Genomic DNA, 24,647 nt, shown 5'->3' on the forward strand with positions numbered 1-24,647 from the left:
CCACACATGGGAGTTAATATCTCACATTCTCGAAACAAATCGATATTCCACTTTTAAACATATCGCAATAAGGATGGAGCATGAATCAGAGCATCATGATGCGTCAAATGACGAACAAGACATTACCATCGATATGCAGGTAAGTGACCTACGAAATCTAACCGAATAGTTTGCAAATATTTCCGTGCTAATATACTGTAATGACATTTAAAAATGCATAGCATTGTGCAGGATGGTTTTTTCGACCTTTTGGATGGTAATGACCAAGAAGATTCCGGGTATAGTATAGCCAATGCCGTGGATTATGCACAAAAAGCAGCTACAAACTCTGAATACACAGATAAAAGCAAGAAAAGGTCAAATAAAAGGGGCATAGAATCAATGGACATTGAGAAAGATGATGCTGATGGAGTTATACAAGGTCCACCTATGAAGACAAGGGCTAATAACTCAGACAAGTCTACCGTCTCTCTCGATGCCCAAGCTACTGAGTCATCGACTTCCAAACAAGAAGTCAATAGCCATCTTACTTCAGATACCAATTGGTCTGATTTGGGTCTTTCAAGGTCATTAATCAAGGTTAGTTCACCGGATAATTAGATACATGTCCAGGCGGTGTTTGACATGGGATACAAGGCACCGAGTATTATACAAAGCAAGGTAATACCTGTTGCCCTGGAAGGCAAGGATCTGCTTGCTACGGCAGAAACTGGCTCTGGAAAGAGTGCAGCGTTTTTGATTCCTACTCTCCAGAGGTTGATAACGGCAGGGGTCATTAAACAAAAAGACGTAGATTTAACACGCGGTGGTAATCAGAGGGTCGGCACAAAAGCTCTTATACTGTTACCAACGCGTGAACTTGCTGCGCAGTGTTACGATGTATTCCTAGCTTTGACACAGAATTTGACGCAGAATGGAGTGCTCATCACTGGTGGCGTGCCTGTCAAAGAACAGGAGGCAAAGCTAAGGCGTATGCCATATATAGTATTCGCCACGCCGGGTAAAGTACTGGATATCATGTTGAATTCAAATTGCATACATATGGATGCGATAGAAATTGTGGTCCTTGATGAAGCTGATCGTTTACTAGATCTAGGATTCAAGGATGAATTGGCACATATCCTGCAGTTGTGTAACAAGGAAAGACAAACAATGCTATTTAGCGCAACGCTCACTGAAGCCACCAAGGAGTTAGTGCCTGTCGCACTGGTCAATCCAATATACATCAAGGCAACTCCCAAAATTACTGTTGCTAAAACTCTCAAATGCGAGAACATCCAACTCAAAAGCGACGACCTCAGGGAAGCGGCTGCACTTTACCTATGTTCACAAAGGTATACCAAGAAGACTATACTCTTTTTCCAGGTAAGGTCAAACACAACGCAGTAAGTAGCTACAGACAAAACGAGCTGCACACAGAAATGCTTTGGTGTTTCAATTGGCTGGTCTGAAATCTGGAGAGTTGCACGGCGATTTGGCTCAAGCTAAGCGTTTTGAGCAAATTGAGAAGTTGGTTACAGTATACTACCAAACATGAAAATCAGGTTCAAAAACGGTGAGGTGGACTTCCTGATGGCCAGCGAACTTGCATCAAGGGGTCTCGATATACCAGGAATATCGGCAGTAATCAATGTCCACTTACCCTTTGACAATGTTAGGTAGGGAAACGCATTTTAGGTTGTTATACTTTCACAGGTTCCTGCATAGAGTGGGAAGAACAGCAAGAATGGGAGAAGAGGGCACTGCCATAACGTTCTACACCGAAAAGGAAAGATCGGCCATTAAAAGCATGATGAAAAGTATAACGGATAAGGGTTCAAATATAGATAAACAGAAAATTAAACTCTCAGGCGCTGCCCTTAAAAATTATAAGAGTAAAATAGAAGAGATGGAACCAAAAATAGCAGAATTGTTAGCAGCAGAAAAGGTAGAGAAGGAGTTACGCCAATGTGAAAACGCTATTAAATACGGAAGCTCCACGGAAAAAAGAGGTATGGTCAACCACAAACGCTCATATGTTATCTCAGAAGAACGCATATGGTTCAGGTCAAAGAAGCAAAAGTTAGAGGCATCCAAAAATGAGTTGCTACAAACTAAATTAAGAGCAATAACGAACAGAAAAAAGGATAATGAACATGAACCTGGACAAATAACCAAAGTTAAAAAGAATAGTTCACTTGGACAAAATCATGTGAAAAAAACGCGCATGGCGACACAAGGGACACGTCAGAAAAGTACAAGCGGGAGGCGTGGAATAACTAACAAAAAACAGTCTTCACGAAAACACAAATAACGATTTATAAATGTCAAAAGCTATAGTGAAACTTCGCGGTGGAATGCATCATTATCCATTATAGCGGTAGGGGTAGCCCCAAGGTAGTGTGGACAACACTGTTGTGAGGGCGGAACCATACAAGTGTACATCCCTCTATAGAACAGTAACAAATCCCACTATATTAACCTAGGGATGCAAATATAATACAGGTGGTATTAATGTACCACTGTACAAGTCGAGTCGATATACAGACTAGCTGAAAAGTGCATGGAATAAGAATCCATTACAATAGTAGGGTTGTTTTGTACAACTGTCTTAGCTAAATATTTAGCCAATTTTTCATTGCCTAATGGCCATGCAATGATCACGTTACATGGACAATGCTAAACAACACATCTACCTGAAGTTATCGAAGCATGTCGAAACAGTAGCAAGACACACGATGTTTGAGGTAATGTCTGGGATTTCATACCGTTGAAAATGAAAGACAATTCGGCATATGCAGAAGATAGCTTCCAGAAAGTTTCAGCGCCGCAAAGGCGAGGCTCCTACATAACCTCTGATTTAAATGTATCCACTTCATACGCGAAACAAAACTTTGATCCGAGCTCCAGTTCCAGGGAAATGCGTAAAATATTGTATTACGAAAGTATGTTTTCGAAAATGGATAGTCAAGATAAAATCAAGAAAAGTACCCCGGTCACGGCAGCGCCGATGAATGCATCAAGTACGAGAGGGAAGGAAGGTGTACTAGATAACGATAGATCAGGTTTAAAACAAGATAGGCATGTTCAAGGTCTCAGAAAATCAACGCCATTGATAAGCTCCCCAAGTTTAGAGGGTTTAGCTCAGAGAGTCGAACAGATTGGTAAAGTTGATACTTCGCAGGGCCATAGGATAAATATAGAAAATCCAATGGTACAACAATATATGGGTCCTAAACGTGATGCCATTTCAATTAAAATAAAAACGCAGAACCTGAGTCCACCAGGCTACAATCCTGCGCCTAATTTGAACTACCATCCGCCGCCTAATAGTGATGCCATGACCGATGCATATGAAGATAAAATTACGAAGCATGTTCATATGCCTATCACTAAAGTTACTGATATATCGGGTACGAAGATATCGAAAATGCTGGGCATTGACCAAATTTCTGGAAACGCTTCGGGGCTATCGGCATCGCAACGACAGTGGATTGTTCCCACCTTTGATGTGCTCCATGCTAAGCAGCCAACCATACCAAGTGACGATAATGAGCCAACGCATAGTACCCATGAGGGGCTTGGTGTCAAGGGTAGTCCTTCGGCGCTGATTGAATCGCATCTACATGCCCAAAGGATGTCAGGTGTACCTCTCAGTCCTAAAATTATTCCTAATGAGGATAAACCAATGCCTTACTCACTTCCAAGTGTACAGGATACTTCTTTCATACTCCCTACGGAAAAAATACCTCGTAAGCAACATACACGTGTATCGAGGTTTGCTCCAATTACGGAAGCGCCGCCAATACAAGCCTTCCCGCCACCCGAGGTAGTATTGCCTACACCAATTAAGCAGGAATCTGTTGAAGGTGTGTACTTGCCTCATGAGGCCCCTCCGCTGTTTGTGGAGCAAGTGGTTGATGACCCCGTGCACGAACCCAATCCAACTGACGAAAAATGCTCAACACCGGTTAAAAGTGAACCAAGTTTTCAAGAAGATGCTATAAAATCGCAAAGTTATATGGACGGGGATACTGATATTATTATTCACGAGCAAGATATGGAAATTGATTCGGCATCCAAAGATGATTTGGATGATGAGCCAAATGTTAAAGATGATGAAGATGAGGACTATGTGCCAGATGCGGCAATGCAACTGTCGGAAGTATCAAGCACCAAGAAAGGAACTAAGAGGAAAATAAAAGCTAAGAAAGGCTCTAGGGTAACTACTCCAACTGTAAGTACGCCTTCTGTCGACGATACTCTTGCTTTTGAGACGGAAACGCCAGATGCTGCAACAGAAGAGCAATATGCGGAGCCTCCACAAGTAGTAAAACCAACTCGGACCCGAGGTGGTGGCAGGGGTGTAGGCAAACCAAGAAAACGAGATTCCAATTTGTTGGATGAAAGCGGTGACAGCCATACTGTAGGGAAGGCTGGAAGGTCCTCAAGAGGTGGCGCAAGGTCCGGACCCGCTAGCTCGAAACGGCATGGCTCAGATTTGTCTGGATCCAAATCGGACTACCACACATCGGGCCATGGCCTGTGCAACGGAACGCCAGAAAGGCACCTGAAGAAGGCATTTGCCACAACGAGGCATATAAGTGTCCAAGAGGCCGAAAAAATAATCGATTTGTACCAGCAGCATAACGCAGACTTGGAGAGACTTAAAAGACTAATTTTAGTGGGCGACCTTGCTGAATTCGGGAGGGTTGTTTTGGAAGAAGCGGTAGTGCCACCTCCGAAAAAGAAATGTATATTGGACCCGCGTCGTATCATCGCTCCTCAACCTGAACCTCCTACGGTCAGTACACAGCCTTCGCCACCCGAAGATCCTATTGAACTGTCCATCAAGTTCAGATTACTCAAGAAACTTGTGGGAAAGTGATTTTTATCAGTTATATATATTTTAATTATAATAGTTTAAAGAACGTTTCACGCGCTGAGCATGTGATAAGAACGTAATTGTAGCATACCTCTAAAATAGATGCAAATGTTGGCTGCATTCTAGTACGGCCAGATTTTAGTGCTGACGACACAGCAGTGTCGTCTAGTAGTATTTCGTTGTACCGCCTGAATGTCATATATATATATATATATAATGACGTGAACATACTGCCGAATAGGCCTCAGATACGTGGTGACAACTTGATGGAGATGTTCTTTCAACAAGCTAAACTGAATATCTCCAGGAATGTTAGCACCGGAGTCACCCGAAAAGAATTTTAGCAGTCGACGCAAATTGGTAACCTCAGTTGATGACGTATCTGTTTAACAGTGTCAACAAATTTGTTTACACCCACCATCGGTAGATGTTTTCGCAACCTTAATCTTTTGATATATAGTTTCTTCAGTGTCAGTTATATTAATGCGCGAGCATGCTTGTAGCGATGATTTCGACATCTTACCCCGCCCATCAAGCGATATGACCCTGAACAGGTAAATAATAAATACAGCAGTACGCACCTGAAACCTGTGTTAGGCAACATATCAGGAATGCATACGACAGTTGAACCAGCTAAACGATTAAGCTTTTTAGCCACCTCGCGAATGACACAAACATGCGATAACTGATCTTCCCCTGCAATGATGGAGTCGCTCCCACTGCATAGCACATCCGCCGCCATCTGTGGTACACATTATAAAAGCTCGTGCAATGTATCATCTACGTAGTGCTCTATACAACTATAACTCACCAACAACGGATAGAGGAACTCTGCCACAGAGTCGCCATCTTGAGCTACTTGGCGGTGTTCAAAATTTGCAAGCTTGCGCAAACGACCTATTGTATTATACAGCACAAATATCAAAATCTACCTATTGAAATAACTGTTGAAAGTATCCAATGAAGTTCTAAAATCTCAGGGAAGTCGCTCTGTAATATAATAGCGCTCCTGTCTGGATCAACACCGCAAGACAATAGTGTGGCAACAGTTCTCCTTATCGAGTCCGATAGATTAACAGTAGTATTATGCTCTGAGCATAATATCTAGCAGGAATATGAAATACCTGTCGTGGCGTGCAAATCCGCAATCAACACATTAAGAGCGCCGCCAGCTGTCTGGTATTCAACAGCTGGCTTGATGCAACCAATGTAGTTACCGATATGAAGATCTCCAGTGGGCTGTGGAGTATTTAACACTCAAGCAATGTGATTGTCCAAACTCATAGCACCAAAACGTACCTGAATGCCAGCAATTGCAGAGTATACTGCCGAACGCCGTAGATGGTTTGATATGCCAGTTGATTGTACAAATCCACTCTTGCGATCGTGTATCCCTCTTATCCGGGTGCAATAACAGTCATCAATTAACGGCGTCAACCAAAATAAATAGGAAGCGAATAGTAGCCATGTGCCGTGGCGAAAATCGTAACCGAGAGTGCCACTCATAAGAATCCTAAAATTGAACGTGTCATCGGTGCCACTCTACAACTTAGTTGCATACAACTGCAGCAATTATATTAACAAAATATAATAGAAGACGTCATGTAAAAATAAACATCTTCTTAGGTAAAAGATAATGATGCTGTAATAACACTGAACTAAATGTTAGCATTATATATAGTATAGTTACAAATAAATTAATGAAGACAATATCTAAGATGCACATCTAAGATAAAATGCCCAAACTATGATATATAGAACAACAACTCATATACGTGTTTTGTATTCACACCAAATCATTGTCTAATGCAATATAACAATAAAAGCAGCATTTTATGGTTCATTTAAATAAAGTAAATGATGGACCATACAATGCAACGAATGTCAATACATGTGTCAATGGTGTGTCACCTAAAGAAGGTGAAACCGTCCAGTCAATACTTCTATACTAATCCACACATTAACATATAATTAATTGATAAACATTTAATATCTAATGTCAATAAAAAGAATTCATTTGTGTATAGTGATTATGCGATTTTGTCCAATGTTTTCAAGGAATATTGACGAACTCATGGCCACGATAATTATTCTATTTAAATACGTTGCGGAGAAATGATAATACAATACCTATAAGATGGAGCTTAAGAAGCAAGAGAGCTTCACCAATGTGCCTTTAATGTTTGTTAATGAAGATGACGTAAATGATGTCTACCCCGTACCGCAAGAATACCCATATAGGCAGCAACCAACACAGAGTGGAGATAGTGTTAATGATGCGATATATCCCGTGTTGCCAAATAAGATGAAAACGGCGCGTAATACTTTGGTCTCATATAGCCCAGCAATAAGTGATCGCCATCTTGCTTCAGATGTTCTCAAAAGGCTTGACTCACAACTATCCACACATGTAGATAGAGCTATTACTAACGTGGGAACAGACATCGAGCCACCAACAAAAAACAAGAATGTATTTTTATCACCGGTAAGTAACGCCTATTAAAACCCTATCATTATTATACAGGAATTTGCAAAAAAACGCAGACAAATGCTTTTTGCAAAGCAATGGAAGAGAAATGCCATTAATGAATATATGGTGAAGTACTATGCTTCAAAATTCCAGCCGACTGAAGACGTATCACTGAAACAACATATATGTAATACGATAGGTGGAGATCACGCATTAAGAAATTTTTTTGAATTAAAAAATGGTTCAGATCACAAGCTAAGGAAAGATGAAACAAATGATATGGTAAAAGATTGGATTGAAGCAGGACCTCAATACTCCCAAGTGCTTAGCGATGCCCTTAAGAAATATCATGATTATCTGTACAAAAGAAACAGAGACAATAGCGACGTCAAGCGTAAGGTAGCGTCTACATCTAGGTACTTTTTCGAAATGTTGGCGGAAGCAAAGGAATGCGAACGTAAAATGAACGAACGTATGCTGGTTACCGAAGAGAGATTATATGGCAGGAAGGATTTTATTGCCGATATAGAAAAGGAAAACCAACTAAATAGAAATAGGTGCAAAAAGCTGTATGCCATGTATCTACAGTGTCAAAGGAGATGTGATGAATGGGTCAGAAATGCCCATGTAACACAGAATACGGCTAGAAATACATCTCAGCAAAATACATCATTCTATGGCCATCAAGCTGATAATAGAGTACAAATACAGGCAAATGCTGATGGATTAGCAGAAGCTACGGCAGCCAATATAGCAGAGGTTCCACCTAATAATTATAACATGGAAGCTTGCAACACTACGGCAGCTACTGGAGCACCACCTGCAACACGAAATAGAGATCCGCATGTATTGCACATTACACAATCAACGGGAACATTGAACGATAGAAGAGATACCAGCGAGCGTTTGCTAGCCAATCAATATGAGGATAGAGGGAGTAGCGTGAATGGCAATGCCCCTTCTGCAGGAATACAACCCTCAGAAATGCCTTGCCAAACAGAAAATTATAACAATGAAGTGGGAAAGAATGCTCCAAATCCTAACCAGGCGCTTTATTCAGGCTCGTGGGATCCATTGGTATGTAGGCAAACAGAGGGAAAGAGGTTGAACCAATATGTTGTAAACAAAAGAACTACATCCGCTGATGATACTCTGACTCCGACAAGAAGGTTACGCGAAGTAGATGCCAGTATTTCATTGATCAATCCTGGAGAAGTGCCTCCAGATGGTAAGACAGCAGATGTAGATAGTGGAGATCCCGTTACACCAACTCAACTCATGAGCGGAAGCGTTAACAGAGTTAATGAGTTGCAACTGTCTAATCGGTTGAGTTCAGTGGGTGGAGTCAACCGATGGATATACAGTAAGATGGAGGAAAGAGGAGAACTTGATGGATACAAAACACTTCTTAACGAACTGAGGTCATTACTGTTCGCCAAAGGCGGTACTGTACTAGGATATTACTCGTTACCACAAGCTCTGGAGTGGCTTGACGAAACCGATGCAAATAGAGTTATAATACCACCCAGCCAAGAAAGTTTCAGGGATGGTACACTGTATACGACATGTTCATTTGCTGAAATCAAGTTAATGAAAATACTACAAGGTGGCATATACCTCCTAAGATCAAAGCCGCGCACCAAAGTTTTTGATGAGGCTGTCCTGCAACAGATTCTAGATGCAAATAGCGAACTTTTCGAATTAAAGAAGAGATTGGACAACGGAAGATGCTCCCTTTACAAGAAGCTTAAAAGAGACTGGGCTGAAAGGAATTCAAAATGGGCAGGATTTCCACCACTAAAAAGAGGATACCGATTGCTAAATATGTTAGGTAAAGGAGGTTTTGCAGAAGTATGGGAAGTATTAGACCCAATCACTTTGACAATACAGGCCGCTAAATTACATATTTTGTCTAACGATATGAATCAAATTGAACGTGGCAACGTAGTAATGAGGGTAAAAAATGAAATTGATATACACAAGACATGTAGAACACATAAAAATATAGTTAATATGAAAGCATGCTTCGAAATGGGAGATAACATGTTGGCCACTATTCTAGAGTTATGTGATGACGGTGACCTAGACCATTATATTAAACTTCACGCACCAGTGCCAGAAAAACTAGCGCTTACGTGGACTTATCAAATACTTGAGGGACTTCATTACATGAAAACGTTACCAGAAGGAAGAGTCCATCACTGCGACCTTAAACCTGGTAATATATTAAAGCACAAGGGAAACATTAAACTGGCAGATTTCGGACTCTCAAAGGTATGTTCAGTACAAAAGCATTTGCCATGCAATGTATAGATGGTTCCGCATGAATCGACAAGGGAGCTTTGGGGAGGTGGTGGTACTATTTTCTACCAACCCCCTGAATGTCTGGTCGCTAACGTTCGGAACAAACAAGTAGTCCTAACCGACAAAATAGATATATGGGCAGTCGGATGCATCCTATATGAAATGCTGTATAACACCCGACCATTTGGATTCGGAGGAGGTAAAAAGTCACTATCAGGTATGTAAATACACATCACATCGCAATACTGCATTAGAGAGAATGTATCAAGCCATACTTAGTGGTGTTAAATTCCCATCGAACGATAATGTGTCGGAAGAATGCAAGGTAAGTAAACAGGCCTACATTTAATGCTGTGATAGAACCTGATGCTCCGATTCCTTGCATTCGATCCTTCAATGAGACCATCCATAGAGGAAGCCATGGCATCACCCATATTCCACATGGACGTAGGAGATTCCACCTGAACAAGCATATCAAATGTCAAAAACGTCGTTTAATGCTAGTTCCCGGCTCCTGTGATACGGGCGTACGAACGCGTATCTTTGCAAATCTAATGCTTTAGAGACTAAATTGGCATCTCTCTGGCTTTTTCCTTTATATTTATATTTATATTTCACACGCTGCTTTATCTTCCTATGGCAACTCGTATTTGTCCTGCCGCAATCCTCCTGGTTGTAAATGCGATGTCCTATATTGCGATACCAACGAAGATAACCACGGAAACGATCTGCGCAGCGATGTATATCATGTGCGTCATTGTCCATAGAGCTTTCGGCAGATGGCGGTGAGGGAAACAAAGTAGTTATAGTATCTTTGATGCCCGAAGCATCCAAATCTGATGTATCCTTTGCATGGGCACGCTTAATTGCAGTTGTAACCACTATTTTGCAATACGACTCAAATGTATAAGCTATAGAACGTTCAAGACTTCTACACCAAGACAGCGGTTCAGACACCCCGGTGTTTGGTTTTTGAGCACTATCTACGAACGGCGAATCATTTTCATTATCGGCAGAAGATGCCTCTAGCTCCCGAAGATGTCGATGTACATAGTCCTTCCAAATCTTGCTACCCATTCTTATTAAAGATTTTTTAGGTAGGTACAAGGATGCAACAGTAATTATGATGCGATAATCCTCAATCCCTTCAAAGCCTGTGCGTCTAAGCTCCTGCGACAACCTCCGATGGGAAGCATTAACATTCCCATCACAGTCGTAGAAGAAAAGCTATTACACAAATATACCTGACTTCGCAGTTTGAGAATTAAACTATGCGTGAAAAACGAGAGATGGTGCCTACACCATATACGGAGCAGCACTTCAACAAAGTCTGCAGCGTGCTATAAGAATGGCACACATTTAGAAAAAATGAGAAAAAATGTAAACAGTGATCATAATTTTAAATGAAGCAATGTAATGTTACCTAAATAGTTGTGCTGTAACGCGGCACATGTATCCAGGAATATACTATGCTCCAACCGAAAGCAAAATGGAGCGCGGATTGAGGAATTTCATAATCATTATTGCAATGGACGTCATTGTATTCGTATCCAGTGTAATAGTATGGTGTCATAAACGAAGCAAAATTATAGATCTGGTACGCAATGGCTTGCAAGGATTACCGTTCCTCAAAAGCAAAAAGAACTCTGCTAAATTACCTTCTAAAGATATGCGAAAGGCAAGTAAAATCCTGGAACATGCAATGTCAACTGATATAGAATGCAGTGGTAAGTCTAAAGAGGAATTTTGTCATATAAGATAACGCCTAGGTATATACTAATAATACCATGTATAATAGATTTGCAGATGGTGATATAGATTCATACAGTGATGTATCAAACTGCAACAGTGATATGAAAGATGAAGATGAGAGTGCAACTAATTGGTCGTTGTATGTTTCTTTAGCAAAATCAAGGAAGAAAACAAAAGTGCCTATTATAAAATCTACCGTTAAGGAAGGATCTTGGTGGTACTACCTGTTATATGGAAAGCATGATAACATAAGGAACAATGAGGCTGTACTGTATCTTAAGTTCGTACGTAGCACATGCATTATGTTATGTATATGCTCCGTCGTATCAGTTGTGTCTAACATCGTCATGTTTACCCATCTAGCAATCAACAACAAGCCACAATTTCTTTTTACATATTCATTTGAAGATATGAGGAGGTGTAAAGTGACAGTATGGACACTTTATGCGACCGTGTGGATTTACTCCTTTATTGTATATATCCATATATTGAAATTCAGACGAAAGGTAAACAGAGGGAAACAAATTACGGTTATGCTCAGACCACAGCTTCATACTATTATGATTTGTGGTTTTGATAAAAATATCACCGACCCAATTAAGTTCTATAAGCACTTTGAGAAATATTTTCCCGAACACGTTCTTGCTGTACATATTGTTTATGATCACAGTAAACGCATGCTTTTAGAAGAAGAACTTGAGGCAACAAAAGCACAGTTGTGCTTATGTAGAGATATGTCATTTCTTTTACAACAAAATCGCAAAACAAAGAATGACTCTTCAAAGACTCACTCATATGAAGAAGTTCAGGAACCTAAACCATCTACTGCAAAACCGCGTCGATCACGTTCATGTAGTGACCTACCATCGAAGGGGCAGAATGATGAAAAAAGAGAAACCATTCAAGAACTTAGGGCATCATTATCGTCAACGAATCTCGTATTGCCACCTACAGAAGCAAAACGTGAAAGTCCAAAGCCCTCATCAAACTTCGGTAGAGGCGTTGTTCGGCAGATTACTCGATTCATAGCAGGCAACGCCAGCGTATTACAATCACAACAAGGAATTGATAGCGCCGATGATTTTGGGGAGCATTTTGCTGGATTGTTGAAAAAGGTCAAAGAACTAAAAGAGAAAATACAAGAGGAAGTTAATGCCACACATTCAACGTCTGCCAAAGTATGCTTTGTATCATTTGCTGACTCTAATATCGTAATGCACATTCTTAGGGATCGTAACATTCTCGAAGCTATGCCGGAATGGAGAATAAGACCGGCACCGCACCCAAGAGATATCATATGGAAGCATCTTCACATACCCAGATATGTAATTTTCCTCAAGATGGTTGGATGTAATCTGTTGCTTGTTTCTTTTTATATTGTTGTAACATGGGTATTATCGCATCTTAACCTGTTACAGACGGTGAAAAGCAGAGAATTAGCAGATGGTAATTATTATAACAAAAAGGATATATATTTATTAGCAGGTGCAACTTCAGGCTTCAGTATCAACGATCTCACAGAAAGATCGTTCTGGAGTGCGTTGATGCCGCCGTTGGTTATGGCAACACTTAACACATGTGTCCATCCATCGCTGATTAATTTGTTCTCAAAGAAAATTGGTATGTTGTGTATTTAACTTTTGTGATCGAGTATAGGATTTTGGACTCAGTCTACGTATCAGAGATATCTGTTATTTGGGCATGTGTTCTATCTGGTTATCAATACCATATTGATACCTTTAATCGCTTCTATGATCGCATTCTGGGTAGGTAGCACCTAGGTATGTTCTAGCATCGTGCAGAATATCTTCAACGGGGCGTTTGATTCACTTTCTATTGATCTTGGAAAGGTGTTGGTGAACACTACGTGGAGATTTTCAACTATTTACGTGCTAAACGCCATATTCCTTGGTTCAAGTAACCAGCTGCTGCAGCTCTCCCAAATCTCAAGTAAGCGTCTCTTTTATAGTGCTAGATAGAATTCAGTGAGGTCCTTATGTATTTATTTTCTTAAATTCGATCTTGGAATAACCAATTTCGATTTTGGATACTGGTATGCTTTCCACCTCTCGATTTTAACGCTAGTGATGCTCTTCAGGTTTGTTTTTAATGAAACAAAAGACTATTTGTTTTTAGTTTGTTCGTACCGTATCTTCCTCTGTTAGGGACTTTGTATTTCGCCGTTAGATATTGCGTGGATAGACACAACATTGCGTACAACGTGCTCCAACTACCCCTGGACTCTACAGGGAAGATAGGTGCCTCAGCGGTTAAGTCTATGCTAATATGTATATCTCTCACGCAATTTTCAATGTCTGGAGTTTTTATTAACTGTCAAGGTCTCATTCCCCCTGTTTGTATAACTCTGCTATATATAGCCTCAGTGGTATGTACGCAGTGCCATTTTAAATATCATTTTTTCAGGCCACGTGGTTGCTGATGTATGAATCTAATGCGGATTTCGTAGTTAAATTCCTAGAACCGATTTATAACTTCCAGTTAAGTCCACTCACGAAAGCAATGATGGATAGCATAAAGCTGTGCTATATGCATCCGTGCGATGCAAAGGATTTAATCAACGGACTCAAGACTAAAATGTACGTGCAGTGACTTGAATAATAATATCTAGAGAATATTTTTATGCTTTCTTTAAACCTAGAGTTAGATTTTCATTATATTTTAATCACAAAAACTGCGTCAGCCGGGAGTCGAACCCGGGTCATCTGCTTGGAAGGCAGATATCATAACCGTTAGACTACTGACGCCTCCCAGGGATGCGTGATGTTTGGTTAATAATGTATCTACGCCATTAAATATACGATATAGCACCCCGTGAATATTTGCCATTGATTAATATCATTGTTATGCAGTCAAAATCGTTTGTGTTAATATAATATTATACGTTTGCCAAGTGTTACTAGTATGTCGCAGAGCATATAAATCTAATATACTGGTATTTCCTGCGCCCATTTACGATATAATCCTGATCATCCAATCTAATACTCAATTGCCTTCAATGTGACACAATTTGGCGAATATATTGCCGAATCCTCTTTGTCTAATAGCGATATGTGACTCGGGAAAAGCTGTGAATTCGAATAAATTTGATATTCAACATACGTAAGGTAGTTTTAACTGGTTCCCACGTGTTGTTAGGTCCAAGACGTCCAAACCTAATTTATATATGAATTTTTGTAAAACCGAATAATAGCTATTTTGTCAATACTACTGTTAAGGTTAAATCCGAACGTACCTACATTCCTACCAGGATCGCTGCCAACAATAATTACACTGTTGTCAACGCAAAAGGTCCAAATACCATTTAATTTCGAGTAATGTTGTAAACGACCGATAAAATTTACAGACGGTAGTGCTTGTGAGTATTCCGCAATGAAATTATGGTATTGCTGCAGGAAAGTGTACAACAAAATTGTAATTGTGAAGTTTGCTTCATTAATCGCTATCAACTGACTTTGGTTGCTTCTTCAAGTATCATATGTGCCGTTGTCTTAGTCATGTATGACCGTTGTACCATTTGCTGCAATGTCTCGTTAAGGGATTCTATGACGTGTGTTCTCACTAAAAGATTCTCAAAGAGAAAGTTGCTCTCAGCATCCAACATTGCTATCATATATTAGGTGAATAAAGAATAATGTGAGTTGAAGTGATGATGTTACACATAGTTGGTAGATTCTTTCTTTACATTGTATTTCTATGACATTACACACTAATGACACATGCCATTGCGTAGTTTGTTAAGTTCACCCTGAAGCTGTTTTATTAATCGAGCATCTCCATCCAACTTCGCTCGTCGTGATCGCTCAAGGTCTACTGTTTCCTGATCCAGTTTAGCAGCATACTGTTTCAAAGCCTCTTCTAATTCTTCCCTCTTACCCTAATGACCATGTATCAAATATTAATATGTTGATGTTACCTCTAATATTGTTTCTCGCTGCTGTTTCAGTGAAGCTTTTATGTCACATATTTTAACACTTTGCTTCTCTTTGTATTCATCCATATGGCGCTGTCACTTCATTGAGACCCTCGAATGATAAAATTAGACATACATGTTTCAGCCCAGATAAGCGTGAATCCCGTTCCCCTTGTGCTCTGAAATTGTGAAAAATGGTATATATCAACGTACGTATCAAATTGCGTTTTTAAATCCTCAAGAACGATGCGCGATTGGGTTATTGACTGTATGCTCTCTAAAAAATGTATTCAATTCATACCTTATTAAGTTCATCAAGTGTATCAGATATCTTTTGTGATTCTGCTTTATCTTTGTCAACTGCCTCCTCTAAAGATAATCTGGAAGCTTCCAATTCCTTCTCAGCCTTTTTTGCATTTCGACGATTAACCTATGGCAGACGATATATACCAGTCAAAATTAAGTGGACTAACCTCCAGTATATTGTTTTGCTCTTTCCACCGTTTTACATCAGCATCAATGCTGGAAAACTAATTGGGGATTCAGACAACACGAGAAAACCCATACCTCAATGTCCAATTCATTACAACTTGATTCTAATTGCTCAATCTTTTCCACCATATTTTGTATATTTTCAAACGTTGATAGCCACTGTTTTTCCATGTTAAGCAAACTTGTTGTTTCCTCTGTCAAATTTTCATTGATAGATGACATGGTTGTAATATCGTTTGAATAATCATTTTTCTTTGATTCGGCAGTTTTTATACTATCTTCTAAGGTTGTTTTCTTTTTCTCGTATGAGTTCTATGACATTAGATAGATGCAGATGGCAACGACTTACAAGGCAACCTGACAAATCATTCACCTTACATGCTAACGATTCACAGTAATCAATTGCCTTCGACTTTTCACCTTTCAAATCTATGATGTTCTGCTGTTGTTTTATGTTCGACTGCTTTGCTTCGGAGAAATCATCAGTTAGTTGTAGAAATGTTGCCCTGCACGATGCAATTGTGGAAGATAGGCTGTTTGATCTGATATTTTCTCATGAGCTAACAAAAAACCGCGTACTCTTCAATAAGTGTTTGTAGAGTTATTTGGTGTTTAGTGAATAATAGTTCGATCTTTTCCTTTTCATTTTTTAAAATTATGAGTTCCTCCTCACAACTTCGAAGATCCTCACAAGATATCGTGACAGAAGACTTCACCAAATTAACTTCTGTATACTTTTTTTGCTACATTAATTGATTGTACACGAAGCTGCATAGTCTTACCGTTTCAATATCTAAGTCTACTAGTACAGCATTGTGGGAAAGTGTTTGTTTTTCCAACTTTTCCTGAAACACTAAATTTATTGGAAGGCGGACCTAACTCGTGTTTTGTCAAGATTATGTTCGATATTGCAGAGATCTGATAGTAATTTTGACGCCACCTTCAAAACAATATTGTTGAAAACCTTTGGTCATACCTCTTGGGCATCATGAAGTTTTATCAAACCGATATTATAGTTACGTTGATAAGTTCTTAATTCACATACAGTGTCGTTAATTCGTGAATATAACGTATGAGACTCTACAGCATGAAATTTGATGAATCTCTCTAACTGACTGCTATCGTTGCGGCCGAGTAGATCAGATTTTGCTGCAATTGTTTTCCCCAAATCTATGGTATGCACGCTTAACTCGTGCAACTCATCAAATAAAGATGCAATGTATGATTTTTGTTCATCATATTGCAGCCAATTGTCCACAACGTGTTTTCTTGAATGAAATTAAAAATCATAAATGTAGTGCTTACCTTAACGCCTTAATATCATTGCGTAATTCTACGAACCTTTCAATGAATATGTTGACCTGAAACAATACTACACAGTAATTAGAGGTAGAAAATAACATTGAACAGAAATAATATTCAATCTAGATGGAATTGACTAAAAACCCAATACAGACCATCTGACAATTCTTGCTTCCCGTTTTCAATATTATCCAAGCAATGATCTAAGTCACTAAATAAGCTGTCGAAAATCATTGTATGCGTATTACAGTATAATTCTGCCGAAAAATGAATATCAGGAATGGTTAATATATATGAGATATTCTATATGATTCATATCACAGCAACAACCTATTGCATGAATACGTTTTAAATGTACAGGTAAATATATAATAAAACGCCAGGAAGTACTTTTTGATAGTTATCTTACACAGCAGTCAATGAATGTTGTGGTGTTATATATTCCAAAATAGCAAATGGAGTTTGAAAATCATGTGTCAAGGCATGCAATTTCAATTCTGTTATGTGCCTCGGTGAGATATGGACAGAATGTTGATAATCGGTATATGAATTAGAATGTTCGAAAAATAATCTTCGATGAAAATTCAACAGAGAGAAGAGAAAGATGTGGAATATTTCATTTAGCAGGCTGCGCTGTCTCCTTGTTTCATAATAGTGTAAATGCGCTTATTGGTGCCGAAATATCATATAGAACAATAATAATGGAAAATAGGAGGCGTCTGAGGATAGATGGGGCATTTAGGAATTGGTGGGATAAAGCCATTAGAAGCATTCAAACCACCACGCGTTAACAAGCTCTAAGTAGTGAACCCGATATGAGAATAAAATTAATTCAATAAAGAACATGATTGCAAAAATTATGAGGCTATTTTAATGGGGTTTCACCCCAGTCGATCCCTCCAAAACTCAATTTCTTGTTTCTTATAATAACGTTTTTCATCTTCATCGACGATAAGAAGGTTAATGTAGTGTTTTACTGTGAGTTTGTTTTGTACCTTTTTATAAGTGGGGCATAGGTCTAGTCCATTGAGGTATATACGTACAGGTATGCATTCACCCTTTACTGGGGATCCATCCATCACTTCAAATGTGGTTAGCGTAGTAGTTTCCTCTACAGTAGACCGTCCTAAATGGTTTCATAAAGAATCTATGTGGACATACCCAATGTGATTGTTTCGATCCTCACAATTGCCACTTCCATGTATTTTATTGGTAATGACACCAATAGGAAGTATACCTATAAAGGTGTTGAAACGTAATTGCGTTACTAACCTTGCCGAGTATAGTGTCGTGTAAGTGGTAAGAAGATTTATTGTATTCAAATTCAATATGTAGCGTATCATCAATTCCAACCTCCATCTTTATAGTGTTATTTATCTGAGGCGGTATGCCGACTTTCTGCACCGCAAACATTGCATCTTTAAATATACATCTAAGAATGAAATGTACTACTAGGGCAAACAACCCACCCTCCATATGATTTTATTATGGTGATGCGAACAAAATAGTAGAGTCTGATGTTAACTCCCCAATATGATTCGTTTTCAATGCCCACCAAAGGGAACTTCCATTTGTAACGCTTGCTTTCGATAACACTTCCTAACACGAATAGATTCTACGGCACAATTCTTCGTACCTGAGGCTTCGATATCCCGGGACATGGAAAAGAAGTCATATGTTCCAGTTTTATTATAAAGAGTGTCTAAATATGTAATTAAAACGGCATTAAACTTTTGAACATACCACTCTGGCCAATGAGCTCTACTTTGATACCTTGGTGGTCAAACTGTTTACCAGGCTTTAGACTAATGAACGCTGTACCACTGATCTCTTCGCCATCCTTATAAACAGATATTCCAGGTATATCAATATAACATACCGAAAATACAGGACATTTATCCGTTTTTTGATGTGGATCGACAAATACTAGTGGACGACTAGGGTCTACATCAATTTCCACGTCTAGAGTACAAGGTTGCCCGAAAAACATAGAAAACTGCGATGAAATTAAAGCAAAAATCAATATTAGACGCGCGCACATGTCACATTGTTCTAGTAATAAACCTACCATCTTGAAAATAACTTCGGAAGATTGATAAAATAATGCGATGTTATTGACATAAAAGGGAACTGGTAATTCCCCTTGAAAAATATTGTCTGGCTTAAAAAAAGCACTGCAATATGATTATAACGACCTCAGTCAGTTATTAATTCATAATACCCATAGAATTTATACACACCTTTGATGTGGACTCGATTGTTCAACCCCAAACTATTGACGCCCACACACCTGAATGATAAAGATAGATATCCAACCGTTATAATTTATAATATTAGAAGCTACAATTTAAGAAATATACACCAATGTTACGCAACCCGTTGACGTGATTTTCATAGAGGTGGGATTAGACACATGTCACACCTCAGTATGGGTGTAGTGAAGTAACATTGCTCTGCAAAGGATTTTACAGCTGCAGACTCTAGATGCTCACCAAGAGCACCGAGAACCTTTGAATAGACTTCCATCGCCCGATATTCGAAAACATAATCGGTGGATGTAGTTCCGACAAACCCTCTACGTAAAAGAGGATCGAACACTTCAGCAGATTGTTCAAACTCTTGGAGCCCTGCGAGAACGCGGGCTTCTAACAGCCGTAGCTTACGACTGTTATAAACACATGATGTGATTCTTATTTCAGACAGCAGATTCCCAAGTTCAGTCTTATTTGACTTAAACGATCGGACATATAAACGCGTGAATGCAGCCTCTGCTAATAAATCACTTGCAATCATTGACATGTCTCCAAAATATCTTTTAATGTCACCATAGCAATATCCCCCCGATTGTGAAGTTGTATATTGGCTATCAGTGTCGTATCCAGAAGAATCGGGTTCTGGAGTTGTTGGTGGACATACATCCAGGTAGCACTCTAGCAGTGGTATGAATAACTCAGCCATAGAGGCGTGGCCACATTGCGATAAAACTTCTAAAAACGTTATCCAACCGTAAACTTCCTCCTCGATATATGATTTGTTGGATTCACCACATTTAGTTACTAATCCCGAACGTAAATCAGCCACTACATCCAGCAAAAACATTAGACATAGTGACCTAAGAAACGGAATGGATGAAAGAAATAGCTTGCGTGACACGGCGGTAGCAACTAGTGACTGGATGGCAGCATATGTTTTTTGTAAGTCTTGTATGGGTATACTCCCCCGTTTCACGTAATCCATGCAATGTGCTGCACATTCAACACTAGCTGTTAAGACTAGTAACAGCTTGCTAGGATCGATTTGGCTCGAACGTGGCGTCGGTTGTTCTATTTCCCATGGAAAATCATCACAATACTCTTCTGCAGTTCTACATGCAATTTGTAAAGCGCCAGCGTAAGAATAAGCGCTACCAAAGCGTGCAGAAATGATTAACGCATCCATACACTCTTTCAAATTCCCACCAACAGCCCTAGATATATGAGTAGATAGCTCATTTTCATCTTTTGCAAAACTAGTGAACACGGGATCGAAAGGTACGGGAATCGCTTTACAATTCAATTCCCGTGATTGATGATCGTTAATAGCAGTTTGTGTAAAGATGGTGTTATATCTTTCCCAAATGCCGCTTGCAGTACGAACCGGAGCAGTGCTCCTTGCCCGTGAACTCAGTACCACAGCTTTTGTCAGCCACGCTGCCAGACAAGAGTCGTAACAGTCAATACTCCTATTACAACATGCGTATGCAAATTCATAATCATGCCCAAGCATGCTACAGTGCGCCAAGTATAACCACGCCTTGTAGCAAAGCGGGTCAAGAGACAATGATTTCAATATACACTCCATGGCCATAGGTACACGTTTATTACCGCATATCTGATCCCCAGCAGTGTTGAAACACATCTGAACCGTATCATTGTTGCTTGAGCACTCTAATATTGGTATTATACCTAGCTCTGGGTCATGCACTTCCCATCGCGTTCCTGTAATGTCAGTCAAATGTGCTGAGTTAGGATCAATTTCTACATAACGTAGCTTAAGATGCGCTGCACCGAAAAGTAGCCATGATTTGGCTGAAACAACACTATCGTTTTTGGAAAGCAGATTGCTATTCATATCGCGATCTTCATCTTGTTCGCTATACGACCTTATATTGTCTACATTATTTAACGATTTAGATATATATGGATCACTCTCAAACTGTTCGATTGCTAGATAAGGCTGATCGACCAATTCAACCAAAATCTTTGCAGAAAGGTGTGATACAAATGTTGCTTCAATGCATGACAGACCTGCGTTTTCTTTCGACACAGGAACACTGGAGCGTGAAAATGGCGTGCTATATTGAAACGATTTCCCATAAAGTTGTCGAAGCAATGATAGACAAAGATTCCAACGCCCTTGCAACACCTGTAGCAGTGCCAACCTAAACAAGAGATGATCATACTGCTGTTCATTAAAGAAAGTTGCCAACTGAACTAGTATAGCAGATTCTACAACTTCATTAAGCAAAAGGATGCTACTAGCAAATGGGTCCACATTAGCGTAACGTTTACTTTCTGTTACGTGTAGTTCAGAAACGTATCCAACCATCTTTTGATCATGTGTACCTTCACCGGTAGACGCAGATTTATGTTTATTAGGCTTTAACTCTTCTAATGGACACCGTTTTGTTTTTCCATCCGTATATGGACATGTCTTTGGTAATGCAACAATCGCATTGCGATTTTGGAGCCAAATTCCTGATGTAAAGACAAAATGAGACAACCAATTGACCAGGAGAATCATGCGATCAATTAGGCAAAATGAACATGTATCTAAAACCTCTGGTGAAGTATTTGCAAGATTGATATCGCCAACATTGCTCATTGAATCTGTCCTATTGAACATGGCCGGCTCTAATTGCGACGAGTCACATAAATTAATGCGATATCCATATCCATTAGCGCAGTTATTGCAAAACGTAACATAGCGTGTGCCATAGTTGTAAATATAAGGCTTGGCAGCATATGAAGAATGCATGAATCTCTCTGATTTGTTAAAAACCCGATTCTTAAGTAACGAAAAATGGAATCGTACTTTTGGCTTAAAAACCACAGAACCCTCATTATCATTTACAAGGTATAGCGGGTCTTTGGATGAAGTTATTGGTCGTGATACATTCGATGTACAGCGGCAAGCAAGAATCCTATCGAAACCTGTACTATCCATATTTTCCCCTGAGGAGGCTTTATTATACGCCTTGTGAGCTTGATATCTAAACTTTGTACGGATTTTCTTTTGGAACCCCAACATACGATTGGTTTCTTCACTTTTGCGTACTGGTAACCACGAAAAAAACTGACGAAGGAATCTCTTACCCTTTTTACGCAAGGTATCTTTGTAATTAAGATATTCCAGTGATTGCTTAAAGTGTAATACCGTGTATTCACGATCAACGCTGATGCAAAAGGCAACAATTGCAAGCAATATTTTTGGATCATAGCCCTGGATAAGAGGTTCGCATATTGCGGTATCTTCTTTCGTAATAATCCCTTTGCAATATTTGCTGCATGTGGACTCTGATGGTAATTTAATTCCCCCTTTTTTCTTCTTAACAGTCACGTATCGACATAAAGGGCTGAATTGTATGGACATTTCAAAAGATTGGTTAGACATGACGACGTCTTCTAGGTGTATCGATTTGACGCATCCTTTATCTATGGTAGAAATTTGCAGACCCATATCATGTCGAGATATTTCAAGCGTTAATGATGTGTTCTGTTCATTGCTTATGTACGAGTTATTGACGTAGGTTTCAATGAAAAGATCGGCGGCACTGTAGTTAATCGTACGGTCCACGTCAAACATTATCATATACTCTAGATGGTGCTTCTTACATCCAACATATTTATCTATACCATGCTTCAGAGAACAGTCGTTAAGAAGCAGACGTCTCCAATTCCAGTTACGTCTTAGCCAGAGTACATCCACATCGGACATCACACATCTAACCTTCTGGTCCATGCAGTGCTGTGACCATGAATATTTCATGATGAATGAGCTTGGATCTATCCTTTTGATTTGTTCTTTGGATATATTTGTAGGATTATTATTCCAACGTTCGATGCGAGATCTAGACATCGGTAATGGCTGTATGATATCCGACTCCATTATACGCAATACCATATAGATCATAAAGAACAATGACGAGCTGAACTCTTCATCAACATCCATAGATATTTGCGCAAGAATGAGCCATCCCTCTAACGAATACCGACGATAGCAAGTATTGGCAGATAGTACATAGGCAAACACTTTCTTATATCTGATGTTGTTCCAATGGCAGGCACAATGTCGCTCATTGCAACTATCAATGCCACTGAAACTCATTGCCGCGCAAAACGACGAACTCATATTGACTGTATCACTGTTAATCATGAAACCATTACTCCTAGTCTTCTTTTGTAAAATGGATGATTTTGCATTTATGTACAATCTGGTTCGAACATTTAGTGGCAGACACTGTAGTTTATCGAGGATGTTATGCAGCGATGAATCACGTAACCATATCATAACAACTCTGGACCAAAGTTCTAGCTGTAGTTCATTGGTGAACATCCTCACAACGTATGGAGGGACATCTTTCACACCAACTTCCTCTACATCTTTTAATCGAATACCACGCTTTTCTAGTATGTTAATCAACAGGGATTCTCTAAACCATGATGTAGAAGACCCTGAACTTTCATTAAGTTTTCTCAGTCCTTTACGCAACTCTATTTTCAACAGATACAGTATAATCCCAAGCTCCATTATTTTCTCATAGGTATGATCCCATGCTTCAAAGTGTATTAAAGCATCTATTAGAGCCAGATGCAGAGTATTATAGAGATCATAAGAAAGTAGCAGGTGGTCTACATCACTATTGTTAGAATACTCATATTGGTAGACTTGTACTGATTTAGTGAATGCCAATGAAAGAATCAGATCGTCATCTTCCATCAAACTGTGTTCAAGACTGTCAGTGCCTACATCAGTCAAATAATGAGACCCATCTTCACCGGAATTACTGCCGGTGTCGAAGTTGGATCGAGCTGTTCGAGCGTATCCACCTTCATTGAGATTATCCAAGGCATCTATGCTTTGTAAAGCAAATGAACTCAAAGTTTCAAATGACCCCGTTGCGTAGAGTTCATCTAAACGCTGATTTACTACTTGCTGGAACTTGCGTAGCTTGGTCAAACTCTTAGAATCTGGAACTTTTGGTGCATCGTATGACGCTCCAGGCCACGAAGAAACCATGCTAAGTGCATATTTCGCCCCCAAGCGAGGTCATATGAAGCAGTATGCTGCTTTGTCATGCGCTATATGTGTACGAGTATGATAAGTTTATATCATTGCCTATACCATATGGATATATCGCCTACACTGCCTTATAAGCAATAGCCGAGGACCTTTGTGAAATGTGTACGGTATTACATTAACACCTCTTTGTATTCAGTTTGATCCACCACAGCAACTCGAGCCAGACAAATACGCTCATGCAACAATCTGTT

The 24,647-nt window shown here is 39.5% G+C and overlaps 10 protein-coding genes across 10 annotated transcripts; 4 read left to right on the forward strand and 6 right to left on the reverse strand.

Annotated features, from left to right (window-relative positions):
• Window positions 1-39: 39 nt before the first annotated feature.
• BBOV_III008730 (DEAD/DEAH box helicase family protein) lies at window positions 40-2,311 on the forward strand. Its single transcript, XM_051767794.1, has 7 exons — window positions 40-139; window positions 232-579; window positions 613-1,365; window positions 1,400-1,509; window positions 1,545-1,658; window positions 1,696-1,991; window positions 2,028-2,311. The coding sequence occupies exons 1-7, from the start codon at window positions 74-76 to the stop codon at window positions 2,291-2,293; spliced, it is 1,953 nt and encodes a 650-aa protein (XP_051623509.1). The 5' UTR covers window positions 40-73; the 3' UTR covers window positions 2,294-2,311.
• Window positions 2,312-2,443: 132 nt separating this feature from the next.
• Window positions 2,444-4,893, forward strand: BBOV_III008740 (uncharacterized protein). Its single transcript, XM_001611950.1, has one exon. The coding sequence runs from the start codon at window positions 2,756-2,758 to the stop codon at window positions 4,865-4,867; it is 2,112 nt and encodes a 703-aa protein (XP_001612000.1). The 5' UTR covers window positions 2,444-2,755; the 3' UTR covers window positions 4,868-4,893.
• BBOV_III008750 (putative tryptophan--tRNA ligase) lies at window positions 4,872-6,723 on the reverse strand. The gene is made up of 8 exons (XM_001611951.2): window positions 6,164-6,723; window positions 5,989-6,103; window positions 5,797-5,955; window positions 5,676-5,761; window positions 5,446-5,606; window positions 5,283-5,410; window positions 5,096-5,246; window positions 4,872-5,052 (listed from the first exon to the last, which is right to left on the reverse strand). The coding sequence occupies exons 1-8, from the start codon at window positions 6,368-6,370 to the stop codon at window positions 4,893-4,895; spliced, it is 1,167 nt and encodes a 388-aa protein (XP_001612001.1). The 5' UTR covers window positions 6,371-6,723; the 3' UTR covers window positions 4,872-4,892.
• A 249-nt stretch (window positions 6,724-6,972) lies between these two features.
• On the forward strand, window positions 6,973-10,105 carry BBOV_III008760 (Protein kinase domain family protein). Its single transcript, XM_001611952.2, has 5 exons — window positions 6,973-7,349; window positions 7,389-9,608; window positions 9,648-9,855; window positions 9,893-9,963; window positions 9,999-10,105. The coding sequence occupies exons 1-5, from the start codon at window positions 7,002-7,004 to the stop codon at window positions 10,101-10,103; spliced, it is 2,952 nt and encodes a 983-aa protein (XP_001612002.1). The 5' UTR covers window positions 6,973-7,001; the 3' UTR covers window positions 10,104-10,105.
• BBOV_III008770 (uncharacterized protein) lies at window positions 10,074-10,754 on the reverse strand. The gene has a single exon (XM_001611953.2). It carries the CDS (start codon window positions 10,713-10,715, stop codon window positions 10,113-10,115), a length of 603 nt encoding a protein of 200 aa, XP_001612003.1. The 5' UTR covers window positions 10,716-10,754; the 3' UTR covers window positions 10,074-10,112.
• A 226-nt stretch (window positions 10,755-10,980) lies between these two features.
• On the forward strand, window positions 10,981-14,029 carry BBOV_III008780 (uncharacterized protein). Its single transcript, XM_051767517.1, has 8 exons — window positions 10,981-11,365; window positions 11,445-12,836; window positions 12,876-13,010; window positions 13,047-13,156; window positions 13,193-13,340; window positions 13,377-13,488; window positions 13,527-13,776; window positions 13,815-14,029. Exons 1-8 carry the CDS (start codon window positions 11,089-11,091, stop codon window positions 13,998-14,000), a joined length of 2,610 nt encoding a protein of 869 aa, XP_051623510.1. The 5' UTR covers window positions 10,981-11,088; the 3' UTR covers window positions 14,001-14,029.
• A 277-nt stretch (window positions 14,030-14,306) lies between these two features.
• On the reverse strand, window positions 14,307-15,072 carry BBOV_III008782 (uncharacterized protein). Its single transcript, XM_051767877.1, has 4 exons — window positions 14,863-15,072; window positions 14,644-14,797; window positions 14,511-14,563; window positions 14,307-14,476 (listed from the first exon to the last, which is right to left on the reverse strand). Exons 1-4 carry the CDS (start codon window positions 15,019-15,021, stop codon window positions 14,387-14,389), a joined length of 456 nt encoding a protein of 151 aa, XP_051623692.1. The 5' UTR covers window positions 15,022-15,072; the 3' UTR covers window positions 14,307-14,386.
• Window positions 15,073-15,077: 5 nt separating this feature from the next.
• On the reverse strand, window positions 15,078-17,419 carry BBOV_III008784 (chromosome segregation ATPase family protein). Its single transcript, XM_051767132.1, has 14 exons — window positions 17,271-17,419; window positions 17,119-17,185; window positions 16,790-17,081; window positions 16,694-16,753; window positions 16,596-16,658; window positions 16,393-16,556; window positions 16,163-16,355; window positions 15,889-16,125; window positions 15,795-15,851; window positions 15,623-15,751; window positions 15,535-15,587; window positions 15,458-15,500; window positions 15,325-15,414; window positions 15,078-15,285 (listed from the first exon to the last, which is right to left on the reverse strand). Exons 1-14 carry the CDS (start codon window positions 17,347-17,349, stop codon window positions 15,118-15,120), a joined length of 1,695 nt encoding a protein of 564 aa, XP_051623744.1. The 5' UTR covers window positions 17,350-17,419; the 3' UTR covers window positions 15,078-15,117.
• Window positions 17,420-17,959: 540 nt separating this feature from the next.
• On the reverse strand, window positions 17,960-19,331 carry BBOV_III008800 (putative Vacuolar protein sorting-associated protein 26A). The gene is made up of 8 exons (XM_051767207.1): window positions 19,184-19,331; window positions 18,995-19,111; window positions 18,859-18,955; window positions 18,752-18,817; window positions 18,585-18,714; window positions 18,388-18,547; window positions 18,277-18,352; window positions 17,960-18,241 (listed from the first exon to the last, which is right to left on the reverse strand). Exons 1-8 carry the CDS (start codon window positions 19,184-19,186, stop codon window positions 17,997-17,999), a joined length of 894 nt encoding a protein of 297 aa, XP_051623511.1. The 5' UTR covers window positions 19,187-19,331; the 3' UTR covers window positions 17,960-17,996.
• A 135-nt stretch (window positions 19,332-19,466) lies between these two features.
• Window positions 19,467-24,473, reverse strand: BBOV_III008810 (uncharacterized protein). Its single transcript, XM_001611956.2, has one exon. The coding sequence runs from the start codon at window positions 24,391-24,393 to the stop codon at window positions 19,507-19,509; it is 4,887 nt and encodes a 1,628-aa protein (XP_001612006.1). The 5' UTR covers window positions 24,394-24,473; the 3' UTR covers window positions 19,467-19,506.
• Between the last annotated feature and the right edge of the window lie 174 nt (window positions 24,474-24,647).

This window comes from Babesia bovis, chromosome 3, assembly GCF_000165395.2.
Source record: "Babesia bovis T2Bo chromosome 3, whole genome shotgun sequence".
Classification (NCBI taxonomy): domain Eukaryota; phylum Apicomplexa; class Aconoidasida; order Piroplasmida; family Babesiidae; genus Babesia; species Babesia bovis.